Source organism: Zalophus californianus, chromosome 6 (genome assembly GCF_009762305.2).
Source record: "Zalophus californianus isolate mZalCal1 chromosome 6, mZalCal1.pri.v2, whole genome shotgun sequence".
NCBI classification, from domain to species: Eukaryota; Metazoa; Chordata; class Mammalia; order Carnivora; family Otariidae; genus Zalophus; species Zalophus californianus.
This window is the reverse complement of record NC_045600.1, coordinates 25129728-25143849: the sequence shown is the minus strand read 5'-3', so window position 1 is coordinate 25143849 and position 14122 is coordinate 25129728. Positions and strand designations below refer to the sequence as shown.

The window sequence follows — 14122 nt, the reverse complement described above, 5'->3', positions numbered from 1 at the left end:
CTCCCCTCTTCACTCACATCGGGGTCCCAGTGCTGGAATTCCTGCAGGAGATTCGCAAAGCGATAGTTCCAATTGAGGATATCCGGATGGCAATGCAGGTAGAGCTCTGAGCTCTGCTGCATCAGGTCCTGGGCCAGGATGTTATAGGACATCAGAGTGAACTGGAACTGAGGGCCATCCCCCGCCTCCAGGCCCTGAGCATCTGGCTGAGCGGAGAAATCCTCCCATTCTCTCCACAAGATTTCTGCAAACGGGTGGAAAGAAGAGGTCCACAACAAGTACATGTTATCCTCAGGCCCTGCCATCTCCACTCCTGACTCAGAGATGCTATGCCTGAAGTTCCTTTTTTCATCTTCCCTGCCACCCAACCCTCTCTATGGCTATTTGAGCAGCACTCTTAGGACATTTGCAGACTAGACAGTAAGCTCCACAAAGCCAGAGACAATCTTGGCCTGTTCGCCACTGTACCTAGCAGAGTACCTGGTACATTTTCAATAAATCTAGGCTGACAATTTCTCGCTTTTGATAAATCTATGGATCTCTGGAGAATCACAGATCAATGTGCTTCATAGTCACCTGAGATTAAAGACATTTCTAGAGTAATCTCAGCCTTGGGTGTTTCCTAACCTTTAAACTCAAAAAAGCCTGTGGGGCTATAAACCACATGTCCCCATCTCCCCTAGAGCATGGAGCTGCAAAGTGGATTTCAAAGCTATTTGAGCCACAGAACTCATTCTTCAAATTTTAATGGAAGCCAAATATATAACACAGATAAAACTGGAAGATAAAATTCTGGTTGAGGCAGAGAGTGGAGGCCCGGAGATCTCTCCACCACTACTCCTAGAAACAATATCGTGGAGAATGAGAACGAGGGTGTGCTTTCAGTTCTGCCTCTACCTGGCTATGTGACTTCAGGCATGTCCTGCCACCTCTCTGCACCATGGCTATTTCATTTGAAAGACCATGGGGCTGGATGAGACAATCCCTAGATCTAAGGCCCCTCTAGATCTGATACTGTAAGATTCTCAGAAAAACAGAATGCAGCAACAGAGCTCCCCGCCAGAGAATCTTCTCTCTAGCAATGGCTCTGCTCGCACTGGAGACAAACTGCTGCCCAGGCTCCCTCAGCCAGTTGTCAGACTCACCATGATATGGGATTTCCATTGGGGGAGGCTGCAACTGCCCCAGGCCATCAAAAGGCCAGATGGGAGCCTCTTCCTGGGGCATAGGCTCGGGTGCTATGCTCCAGGCCACCACTGCGGGGTCCTCTTCCCACTGCTCTGCAGCCAGGGCACCCATTGGGAGGACAGCACAGTCTGCATACTGGGGGCCAGTCTGCGTGGGGACAGCTGCCCACATTGGGCCCTCGACCTCTGGCAGTGGCTCCTCTCCTAGCACCTCGGGGAAAGGCTCCTCCAGGTTCTCTGCTGCCCGCAGGTCACTCAGCTGCCTGCTGGACCACTTGTCCTCTGAAGCAGCATCCTGTTCTCCGGGATTATCCATCAGGAGCGCCAGGCTGCTCTGGGCTAGTCCCTTATCTACAAGGGGACCCTCACTCGAAGTTGAGAGCGCCTGGCTCGACCCTTCTTCTCGCCACTGCTGTAGCAGGCCCTCACACTCCTCCTGGTCGGGGCCCCGAGGGGCCATGGCAAAGTCGCCCTCTACCTGGGTGGACGAGCTCTTCGCCAGGAGGGCATTTTTTCGACATGTGAAGAAAGCATCTAAGAAGCAAGCCAAAATATCATGTTATAAGATGACAGTGTCGGGGCGCCTGGGTGGCTCAGATGGTTAAGCGTCTGCCTTCGGCTCAGGTCATGATCCCAGGGTCCTGGGATCGAGTCCAGCATCGGGGTCCCTGCTAGGCGAGGAGCCTGCTTCTCCCTCTGCCTCTCTCTCTCTCATGAATAAATAAATAAATAAAAATAGTTTTTAAAAATTAAAAAAAAAAATAAGATGACAACGTCCCCCAATCCATACTCTTCTCCCAACTAGAACAAAGTCCCATACAAGCAAGAATCACATGCACCTTGATCATCGTTGTACCATCCATCACTGAGCCTGCCCATTTTAGTGCCTGGAACGCCATCATCATTAGCATAAAGTGCTTACTAGGTGCCAGGAACTATTCTAAGTGCTTAACAAATATTAACTAATTTGTATGGTAGAGATCTGATACATATTCAGGGCTTGAATGAAAGAATGGCCATCCCACATAATCTAGGACAGAGATGGTAACATATAACCACCCCCCCTTTTATCTAGAGGTTACAACTCCTATTAAGCATCAACTCTCTGGTTCTAAGGGCCACATTACATTGGAACCAGAACTTGACCATGAATCTGAACTGTGGGTTATGACCTAGCACTGAAATTAACAAACCATGTGACCTTGGGCATTGCCCCTACTGAGAGGGGCTCACTCTTGACTCTAAAGGGGGACAGGGGAAGTTTGAACTACATAATCTCCAAGAGCCTTTCTAGTTCTATAAATCCCCTAATCTATAAATACATTCCAAAAGAAAAAGTCCTAAGGTAGACAAAAAGGGCATCTCAAAATCTATACAATTTACTTCTTGGCAAAGGCCCTTGCTCTTTTTCTTGAAGCTATATATTCTATTCATAAATCTTCACAAACTTCATTATCAGCCTTCCCATTCCCTAACACGCCAGAGGCTGTAAATCGGAAGGTGCCAACAAGTGACAGCAAGAGACAGCTGTCATCTCTCTGCCACAGCAGCCATAAATGACAGCCAACAGGCAAGAAAGCAAGTGGGAAAACTCTAAAATTAGAGCCCCCAAACTCCAAGCACAGTATTTTGGTGCAAGCAAACACCCACACTCACTAACTCACTTATTTACAGCACAGGACAAGGGACGTGCTCACCCTCAACCACAAGAGATTCATTTTATCAGCTCTATTTTTTTAAAAGGCAAGAGAAGCTTCAAAATGGTTCAAATGTTGCAAGATACTATCTTATTTATAGTCTATGTAGATTTATGTCCCTCTAACCCAGTGGTTTTCAACCAGGGGTAATTTTGCCCTCAGGGGACATTTGGTATTATCTGGAAACACAGTGGATGTCAAACCTGTGGGGATGCTACTGGCATCTAGAGGTTAGTGCAGAAGGATACTACTGGACATCCTACAGTGCAAAAGACAGCCCACAACAAATTATCCAGACCCAAATGTCAACAGTGCTGAGATTGGGAAACCCTGCTTTAAATCCATGAACTTCATTGCTGGCTTAAATCTCAGATTTGCTAATTCCCTGTCCCTTGAAACATCCCCTGCATACCAGATGGCAGACGTTCTCTGGTTTACGTGTGTGAGGGCACTTGTTTTCAAATTTCACAGATTTTTGGTGGTGGTGGTGGTGGTTGGTTTTTCAACAGAATTGTTATATAGGAAGGAAGGAGGGAAAGAAGGAGGGAGGAAGGGAGGAAGGAAGAGAAAGAAAACCTTCTGTAAAAACCAAATACACAAAGTTTAAAAAAAGTGGCACTACTTTAATGGGGGAGAGAGGGAGGTGGTCCTTCCTCTGAGATCTCTAAATTCTGACTACCGGCCTAGAAACCTGTAGACTAGTGTATGTCACTAAGGCTACCATGGCGGACATCGGAAGAGCTCCAGAAATGACAGCAACATGGATAAAGGAATATGCTTTAATTCTCTGAAAACAATCACTTTCCGTGGAGTTTCTCATCCGGAACTGAGTGTCTACTATATTCTGGGCAGTGTGCTAGCACTGGAGATACAGGGAGCAAAACACACATGGCCCTGCCCTCCTGGAGCCTGCATTCCAGCGGCAGACACACAGAAATAAATAAATGAATGAATTTACACACTCACACACATTGTGTAAAGTTCCAGAAAGGAAAAGCACAGAATGCAGTTGACCGCTCATTTCTATAAGAAAGTAGCTCTTGGTCTGTCCCGCCCTCTAAATTGCCAGAGAACATTCTGGGCGTTCTGTGGGAAGTGATTCTCTAAGAGCCTCGGGAATTTTTCAAAGACCAGGAATGGGAGCGCTGGCAGATCATGAAAAAGTGAAAGAATAACTCTCTTCTCGCTCTAAAGTACCAACTGGGCATTGGCTCCACCCCGCCGCATCCCTAAACGCACGGGAGACTGCTTCAAAGCTGGGGTTTATGTGGTCTCCGGGTTGTGAGCACCAGTTTTTCAACCAAAAGCTCGGCTGGAAACTGGAGAGGCGGCGGTGAAAGGCGAGTGTGGAGTAACCCGGGGGAAGGCAGGTGCGTGCGGGTCTTCGGCCCACAGACCCCACCCCGCCCCGCTCCCGACAATTCGGGGCGTTCGCCGCGACCCGAGTTGCCGACCCTCGCCGACCCCCTCAGGGCAGTGACTCTGCGGACCCCTGAAACCTGTGCACCCCCGGGGCCCGGGAAGGGCGGCTCCTGCCCCTTCGCCGGCCCCCTCCCACGTTAACTGTGGCCGGACGCCACCAGGCCACAGGCGCGGGGAGAGGAGGGGCGCACGCGAGGGTCGTCGGCCGGGCCCGGGCCTCATGGGGTCCAGGACGGACACCGGGGGCCGAGGGCCACCTCCCCACACCTTGGTCGGGGAAAAGTGGTCTTGAGGCCCGACGCGCCGCACGCCGCCCCAGGCCCCTCGGGGCCCCGCCGACGTGGGCCCGGGCCTGGCACCCGCCTGCCAGGACGCAGGGCCGGTACCTGAGAGGGCACGGAAGAGGCGCGCGGCCGGCAGCAGCAGGTAACACAGGCACGACGCGATCATGGCCAGCCGCCGCGCTCGCGCCCGCACCCGCGCCCGCCTCCCCTCCTCACCGCGGCCCGCCGGGTCTCTCTCGGCTCGGCCCCGCCCCCCGGGCCGCCTCACGTGGTACCGCTGCGCTTCAACAACAACTTTATTGGGAGCGCAGTGCCACGCGTGGCCCGCGGGGGCGGGGAGCCTGTTGCCGTGGCAACGGCCCGGTCTAGCTCCCCGAAGCCATCCAGGCGCCCAGTTTGAAAATTAAGCGCCTCGCTGGAGGCTGCGTAGTATCATTCCAGGGCCACAGTTTCATTCCCACTTTTGCCACATAACTAGGGGTCCCCCTGGGGTACACTATAACCTCTCCGTCCCGCAGTTTCCTCGCCTGTAAAATGAGGGGCTGGACTTTCTCTAAAGGCTCACACAGCCCTGACTTCTGTAATCTCTCTCTTCTCATCCCAGAGACGAGAGCGCCTTCTTCCCCATTTGTTTTCTTTTCCTGACTCTGCTCGGTCTTCCCCAGCTCAGATTCTAGGTCACAAATTAAGTCCACACCTTTGTCTCCTTTCCCATCCCATTCCAAATGAGTCCTCTTTTTTACCCAATCTGGAAAAAAGGGGGTGTCCCATTGGTAAGGGAGTCAAGAAAGGCAGGGGGGAAAGCTCCACAAGGCAGGGACCGAGTCTGGTTGGTTGGTTTTCACTGAGGTGTCGCTCCGGTGCTTACAACAGTGCCAGGCTCATAGAAGGGACCAAATCTTTGTTGACTGAACAAAGCAGAGGTCACTAAATGAAGGCCGGGTCTTCTGTGGATTCTGTGCTACCCGAAGACCTCTTTGAGTCTCTCTTCCCCATCCCTCATCTTCAGTCTACGCCGGCCACATTGGGAAGCAAGGACTGTGTAATACTCCCAAGTTCAGTACCTAGTGTCTGAGCTGTGTGATTTCCGATTTGTGGCTGGAGCCTCGGTTGCTCGGGGAAGCCCTCTGGGGAGTCACCAGATCCAGGACCAGCTGGGTACATCATAACACTGAAAGGCTAAAAGGAAGAAGAAGGAGAAAGTCAGTCTGGCTTCGACTAACAGCACTCACCTGTTGCCTGAGATGAAGCCGGGGCCCCAGGGGCAATCTGAAGGTTGGGAAGCCTCTTAGAAGCTAGCGCACAAACGTCAGCTCTGCCTAAGGAGCCCCCAAAGCCAGGCCCACTCCTTTTAGGTGGCTGAAATAAACCTTCCTTGTAACTTCCTTCCATTTTGTCCCAGTGGTTACCCAGAAGTCCAAGTTCTAAATCAGATCCTAAATCAAGGTACTTACCTAAAGCCTATGTTTATCATTTTGGGACATGAGGTTTCCCTTATCCACTTGGAAATATTTTAAAAATACAAATTCCTAGGCCCTACTCCCAGGGTTCTGATTTAACAGGTCTGGAATGGGGCCCTTAACACGGACCAAGTTATTCTGGTGTACAGTTGGGAACCTCTGCTAAAGGACCCGCTCTCAACTGTACTGTTCAAAGCATGTGTGAGCAAAATGTGTCAGGCCAACTGATGCCATATTCTTTCAGAGGCTTTTCCCCAAGGCCAAGTAAGTGAGACTGCCCTCTTTCTGTTTCCCAATCCATAATCAGCTATGTTGAAAAGTGTAGGGGGATGTGAGCATCACAAGGTTTGGAGTTAGACCACCTGAGTTCAGATCTGGCTCAGCCAACTTCACACCTGTGGAACCTCTCAGGTCACTGAACCTCTTGGGGCCTCAGTTTCCTCCAACCTAGGGTAAGCTCTTAGTGTTTACTATTTTTTTTTTTTTTTTAATTTAAGCGTAAACCAGCTCTGGCTACTGCTAATGTAGGGTCATCTTCTACAATCCCTGGCAGAAATAGAGCCTTCCAAACTGTAATGCTAAGCTAGCCCTCCCTGCAGATTCCAAAGAGACTTGTGCTGGAGAAGAGCAGCCTCAGGCTTCCCCAGTCAAAGGAAAAGTGTTAAGTACAATCTGCACCATCTGCAGCCTTGTTGCGTCAGAAATATTCCAAGAAGAGGGACCGGATGAGTCCCTCAATTTATCCCAACTGTGATAACAGTGGAGGCGATGATAAACCACTGGGTGGTTGCAAGGATGCAGACCCTATCTAGTAGGGCCAGTGGAAGGTTTTGCAATACTTTGAAGGATACAAAATGTTCTTTTACAGGGGAATTTCCTATATACAAGAAATGCAAGTGCCTGTGGGTTCAAATTTTACTTCTGCCACCAGGGATGTATGCAAGTTCAAGATGGCTGCCTTTATTCATTTACTGGTAGAACATGTGCATCATATAGGCTGGTATAATCCTTCCTTTCAGGATTGCAGAAACTACTGACCAAGACCTAGAGCAAAGCTGCTTAGGAGAAATGCAATGTGAACCGCATATGTAATTTAAAAAATTTTAGTAGCCTCATATGAAAAGGAAAAAAAAAGTAGGTGAAATTCATTTTAATAAGAAAACTTTACTTACAAAGCAAGCAATGGGCCAGATTTGGTCCTCAGACTAGTTTTCCAACTCCTGAAATCTATCACCTGAGCCCAGACCCTTCTGAGCCATGAATGAAGAACAACCTTGTCATGTTAAACCAACAGCAAGGGGGGCAGTTTTGAGAGGCAGTATGGGCTCTGCAACCAGACTGACTTCATTTATGTCCCAGCTCTGCCACTTGCTAGCTGGCAGACTTTGACTCATTTCAAGTCAAAACCATGCCCCCGTTTTCCCCTGGACTGTCTCTTTTGTCCCTGCTCTGTGGATTAACTATAGAGTCAGTTTACCTCCTACCCCCATGTGCCTTATGCCTACCTCCCAGCACCACAGGAGCTCGTCTTTCAAATTAGTAATTTAAAAGTACAACATTTTGATTAGGTGGGACATCACACAATGGTTATATGGTTTCTGAAATGCTAGCCCCACAAATAACCCCAAGGGATACATATGGCCAACAGACTTTTGACAGTGGTAAAAAGGCAATTAAATGGAGAAAGAACAATATTTTCAACGAATGGTGCTGGAACATTTGAACATCCACAAGCGGAATGAATCTCAACCCATACCTCAACAAAGGTACCTTATACAAAGATTAACTCAAAATGAATCCTAGAGAAAGCTCTGGAAACAGATTGTGGTGATGGTTATACAACATTGTTAATGTACTTAATGCCACTGAATTGTACACTTTAAAAGGGTTAAAATGATAAATTTTATGTTGGCATATTTTACCACAATAAAAAAAACTTAATGGATCGTAGACCTACATGTAAAAGCTAAAACTATAAAACTTCTAGGATAAAACATAGGAGAAAATCTACACAACCTTGGGTTAGGCAGAAAGTTTAGATATGACACCAAAAACATGATCCATAAAAGAAAAAAATGGTAATTTTGATCAATTTTGAAAATTTTTCAATTATGAATTTTGAGGGGTGCCTGGGTGGCTCAAATGGTTAAGCATCTGCCTTAAGCTCAGGTCATGGTCTCTGGGTCCTGGGATCGAGCCCCACATCTAGCTCTCTACTCAGCAGGAAGCTTGCTTCTCCCTCTCCTGCTCACCCTGCTTGTGCGCTCTGTCTCTCTCTCTCTCTCTCTCTCTCTCTCTGTCAAATAAATAAATAATAAGATCTTAAAAAAAAAAGAATAAGAAGCTAAACATAGACTGGGAGAAAAAATTTGCAAACCACATTTCTGACAAAGGACTTCTGCCCAGAATATATCAAGAACTCTCAAAACTCAGTAAGAAAGTAAACCACCCAGCTTAAAATAGGCAAAAAATCTGAACAATAAGAAAGATATATGAATGGCCAAAAAGCATATGAAAGGATGTTCAACATCACTGGTCATTAGGGAAATGCAGATTAAAACCACTAGGAGATACCACTACACAATTAGCATGGCAAAACAAAAACAGAACTGGCAATATCAAGGGTTGGCAGGAATGTGGAACTGATGCTACCATATATTTCTAGGGGGAATTCAAATTAGTGCAGCTCTTTGCACTTTGGGTAACAACATGGTCATTTCTTACAAGGTGAAACATACACCTGGTACATACATGCAACAATTCCACTCCTAGTATTTACTCAAGAGAATCTCTATTCACACAAAAACCTGTATGTGATTGTTTATAGCTACTTTATTCATAATCACCAAGAAAGGGAACATATGAAGATTTAGCAGGTAAATGGATAATGGTGTACATGCTACAATGGAATATTATTCTGAAATACAAAGGAACAAACTACTGCTTCATGCAATAACATAGATAAATCTTAAATGTCAATTTACTAAGTGAAAGAAGCCAGACCCCCCCCCCCAAAAAACTACACATTGTATGATTTCATTTATATGACTCTGGAGAACGTGAACCTATAAGGATGGAAATGGAACAGTGATTGCCAGGGATTAGGCTGGGAAGGGGTTAATCATAAAGGGGCAGCATGAGAGAAATTTTCAGGTGATGGAACTGTTCTGAGTGGAACCATGGTAGTAAATATATGACTCTTTGTATTTGTCAAAACTTACAGAACTGTGCTGTACAAAGTGAATGTTGCTGTATATAAATTAAATAAAATCAACCAGGATATGGGGGGGGGAGATGAAATACAGGCTGTGACCAGTGAACCCATGTTACAAATGAATCAAATAGGGCTCTTGGGTGGCTCAGTCGTTAAGCGTCTGCGTTCGGCTCAGGTCATGATCCCCTGGGATCGAGTCCTGCATCAGGCTCCTTGCTCAGTGGGGAACCTACTTCTCCCTCCCCCACCCCCCTGCTTGTGTTCCCTCTCTTGCTGTCTCTCTCTCTCTGTCAAATAAATAAATAAAATCTTCAAAAAAATGAATCAAATAATCACATTGAAGGGACTAGGAAGAAAAAGGATGGACCTAGATTTGGCGGGTGGGGGGGATGTTTTAACTGGATACATAAGGATAAACCCACACACACACTATATAATAACACTGTATTCTAATTGGTAAATTTCCCTGTTATGATTTAGCAATTCTGAAACTACTTTATATGTATCCTAGAGATGAGCAAATAAGTAAATATGTTGTAGAAAATGAGAGCCAGGTTTCTTGAGGAGAAAGAAATGACAAATATGAAAAGGGAGAAGACATGAATGTCTCCTGTGGTGCTGAATTGGAATCAGAGGTATTGGTGTGTTCATGGCTTTTGTTTAATATACATACAGATAGATGGGTATGGAAATAAATACAGATGTCTGTTATGTGTGAGTTAGTATATGTACCTACCTACCTACATACATACCTAATACATATATACATACAGATGTGTATTTCCTAGCTCTATCCACTGGGAAGGACTAGAAGCAGTGCCAACCCAACAGTGATGAGCATGCCAGCACCTAGACCTAGGGTTTCACTCTCCTTGGAAAAGTGCTTGATGCCTGTGGTGCCAGAAAGGAAGGAAGGGATCAAACAAATAAAAATAAAAGGTGGGGCACATGTCAAAAGGGCATAGGAGCCAACCTGAATGAGCTCCCACAGCTAAAGCTGGAACTTGAACAGCAAAATAATGATAGTCCTGTATCCATGATCAGCACTATCCATGATAAGCATCCATGATCCCTGTTAATATAAACAACAGAATAAACAAATAAATAGGGAAGAGGGACCACTCTCCTACAAAAGAATTCCAATTAACAAACATAGAAGGATTGTGGGAAACAGAAAATCACCATTAAAACATGACAGTAGTAAAGGTTGAGTCAAGACCTCAGTAAGATCAATGGATGCTAAAGTTATTGGGCACAATAAATAAAGTATTGGGCAAAAATGTAAGCAGAAATAGGATATTTGCATAAAACATCTTCTCCAAAATATATAATAACTACAAAGGGGAAAACAGTAACTTTACAATAGATAAACCTGGCAGATACCACCTTGACCAAGACATCAACGTAGTACATATTGACATCATGTGTCCCTGATACGCACTGAAAAGGGCACATCAGCTCTGGCACCTTTCCCAGTAATCATGACAAAACATCAGACAAACCCAAATTGAGGGACATTCCACCAAATATCTGACCAGTGCTCTTTAAAAGTGTCAAGGTCATAAAAGACAAACACTGAAGAAAGGTCATATTTTGGGAGAGACTGAGAGAGACATGGTAACACAATGTGGATCCTGGATTGGGTCCCAGAACAAAGAGTGGGCATTAGTAAAAGAATGGGTAAAGTACAAATACGATCTGTAGTGGAGTTAATAGCATTGTACCAATGTTAATTTCTTACTTTTGATAATTTTGCTGCGCAAGATGTAAATACAAGGGGAAGCTGAGTGAAGAGTAGATGGGAACTCTATTATTTTTGTAAGTCTACTACAATCTAAAATATTTCAAAATTAAAATTTTAATTTAAAAAAAGGATACCCCTGGGGCACCTGGGTGGCTCAGTCAGTTAAGCGTCTGCCTTCAACTCAGGTCATGATCCCAGGGTTCTGGGATGAAGCCCTTCATCCCAGCTTATCCCTCCTCCTCTGCCCCTCCCCCCACTCATGCTTTCTCTCTCTCTCTCTCTCTCTCTCTCAAATAAATAAAATCTTTATTTTTTTGTTTTTTTAAAGATTTTATTTATTTATTTGACAGAGAGACAGCGAGAGAGGGAACACAAGCAGGGGGAGTGGGAGAGGGAGAAGCAGACTTCCTGCCGAGCAGGGAGCCTGATGCAGAGTGTGCTGTGGGGTTCGATCCCAGGACCCTGAGATCATGACCTGAGCCAGAGGCAGATGCTTAACAACTGAGCCACCCAGGCGCCCCTAAATAAAATCTTTTAAAAATAAAAAGGATACCCCTCAGTAATAAACTTTTAAAATAACATAAAAAGAAGTTGCAAATACATTTTGTGATGTTAAAAGGTTATAAAATTTAAAATTATGGTTCTTGAATATTTTTATTTCTCCAGAATGGACTCTTTCCCCCAAATAAATAAATAATTGCTCTCCATCATCATAAAGAGAAGTTCTAATTAAATCATGCTCCTGTTCAAAAATCTTCAGTGGCTTCCTATTGACTTTTCATTGCATTGAATCTATTCCTGAAATTGCTCTGGACCCTGTTGCCTCCCTTTTCCCTACTATTCCCTGCACCCTATATTCCCCCCAACCCACCTGGGGCTCTGTCGCAGCCTTCCTTTATTCTGCATTCCTGGAAATGCCTTTTGCCAGGACGCTACTTGTCCAGAGCCCACAAACGCTCCTCAGCATGAAGAAACCTCACCCTCCCTTGAACTCCCAGAGAATCTCCCTCCTGACCCTTATCAATTTCCAGTAACTGCCTGGTGCCTCTGCCCAGTGGCTATTTAGGGTGCTCTCCTCCAAATTTTCTAATTCTCCCTTTGTGCCTGAGACCATGTGGTGCTGTCCAGAGCGCCTAGAGTTTAGACCAGGACCAACATACTCTCCAGTGCCCTTTTTTTCTCCTTTAAGGACACTTTCTTATCCTCTGCACCAGCATGGAGTATATCAGATGCCCAAATGATCTCCAGGACTCATGCTTACCAAATCATCCTAGGAGACAAGCACTCCCCCGGTCTGCTTGGTGTTTTTTTCAAGGAACGACTGGAGATTGGACCAGTAGAATGGTGTTGCCATGCTGATTTAGGGTGACCCAAAATCATTTTATGAATGGGAGCTCTGCCAAAAATATTTGCCCACAACCCTCACACCCTAGAGGTGGCTATGTCAATTTCTATCTTGTATGATACATGCCCTGAAAGGTCCATGCCATAATCATGTCTGCATCCCCTCCCCACAGTGGTTGACTATCTCAGTGCCTTATACATAATAGATGCTCCATAAATATTTTACAGAACAAATGCCTGAAGGAAGGAGTAACATCTCAGGTTTCTAACTATGGTTTCCCTTCACAAATTCCTAGATTGTCATAATTCTTCTGAGTGGCAAAGAGGGATTTCCATGTCCCCAAGCCCTCCAGTCACTGACCTGACCGTTGATGTGCTGAAAGTTTATCAAGAAGGAACAAACACGCCTCCAGATTCTCTTGAGAGTAAACTGCAAGTGAACTTCAACTCCAAGACATGTGAAAACAGACCAGCATGTGAATGATGGTTGAGTGGTTTCAAGTTAGGCAGCCCGGTAATTTGGATTGAACAATGCTTTGGCTGCAACAAATTGTAGTGATAGAACATATGTTTGTTGGGCTTTGCTTTTGATCTTCTGCTCCAAGGTTGAGGATACTCTCCCAAGGGGGAAAGAAAAAAGGAAAGAGAACTGGGTAGAAGAAAATGGACTTCACCCATCACTGAAATATTTCGTACCTGAAGCACAACCACCTTGAGAGAAGAACATGGTGGCCGCTCTTCACAGTCACCTGACTAAGGGGCTTGGGTTTGCTCCTGCCTCAGAGGGAAACACAACATCACTGAGAGGACCCCCCACAGCACCTGCACACTCACAGCCAAGCCTGGGCTCGGCCCCCACAGACATATGAGAAAAGAGGACCTGCCAGAGCCACCAAGAGGGTGGGAGACTGGCTGTTGCCAGGTCCACCCACGTGGATCACAATGACGGCATGAGGTCATGGAATGTTGAAGAGGTGATATGATAGTGGGTCCTAAATCACAAAGTCACAGGCGGGTGGGTATCCTTTCGACAGGGCTCCCAGAAACCGAGCTGTACCACTTTCCCTGATGATCCGGGGAAGGAGCTCCTTCTTCCAGACAGAGTTGGGTTCCAATCCATGCCTATCCTGTTCCCACCAAAGCCCCCTCTCTCCAGGGCTTGCTGGGATGGAAGGATAACTCCAGGTCCCCCACCCTGGGATTTATCTGTCTGAGGGCAGGGTACACAAACTTTGAGACAGAAGGGAATGGACAGTTGTGCTTCTTAGGGGAGCAGCAGAAAGGTGGCAAGAAGCTGGCAGCAGCCCCTGAGAGAGCCCTGGCACCATGGACAATGATGAGCCTCTTGAGCCTGAGACAAAAGGTGAACAGGCAACCATCTCTCACCCCCCGGGCCCTTCTGGGCTGCCTCAGTATAATACTCAGTGATCACATGGACCTGAAGCCCCCTCCTCTTCTCACGTGGGACCCTCTAGAGCCAGGACAGTGTGTCACAGTGACTTGGCTTCAGGGCTTCCCAAACAGGGAGTGAGAGAGTTGGATGCGAGATGCGATACTATGCTGGAACTGGCTTGGACTAGCTCTGGCTGACTTTAATTTTCATTTTGTGAGCTGGCCTATGTCATGTTGGTAGTTTGAAATCAGCCATGTTGGGAATATTCACGCCACCTGAATTGGCTAACACTCCAAATCAGGATTTTTTTTTTTCCTAGAGAGACAGTTAAATATTTAATAGCATTCTACAGAATTCTGAAATTGTAGTACTAATGA

The 14122-nt window shown here is 46.2% G+C and overlaps 2 protein-coding genes across 9 annotated transcripts in view; one reads left to right on the top strand and one right to left on the bottom strand.

Annotated features, from left to right (window-relative positions):
- Nucleotides 1-13201, bottom strand: part of ANGEL1 (angel homolog 1) — a 35373-nt gene extending 22172 nt beyond the window's left edge. Inside the window, exons 1-5 of one of the 7 annotated variants that reach the window (XM_027571486.2) lie at nucleotides 12714-13201; nucleotides 10238-10336; nucleotides 5655-5769; nucleotides 1146-1721; nucleotides 18-244 (exon numbers count right to left, since the gene is read on the bottom strand). In XM_027571486.2, the coding sequence (XP_027427287.1) occupies nucleotides 18-244; nucleotides 1146-1721; nucleotides 5655-5757 (906 nt within the window). In that variant the 5' untranslated portion in view covers nucleotides 5758-5769; nucleotides 10238-10336; nucleotides 12714-13201. The other 6 variants (XM_027571487.2, XM_027571488.2, XM_027571489.2 and 3 more) reach the window with 6 other exon arrangements.
- A 183-nt stretch (nucleotides 13202-13384) lies between these two features.
- The window catches only part of LRRC74A (leucine rich repeat containing 74A), a 31494-nt gene continuing 30756 nt past the window's right edge, over nucleotides 13385-14122 (top strand). For both annotated transcript variants that reach the window (XM_027571619.1, XM_027571618.1), the window contains exon 1: nucleotides 13385-13715. In XM_027571619.1, the coding sequence (XP_027427420.1) occupies nucleotides 13679-13715 (37 nt within the window). In that variant the 5' untranslated portion in view covers nucleotides 13385-13678. The remainder of the gene's footprint in view (nucleotides 13716-14122) is intronic.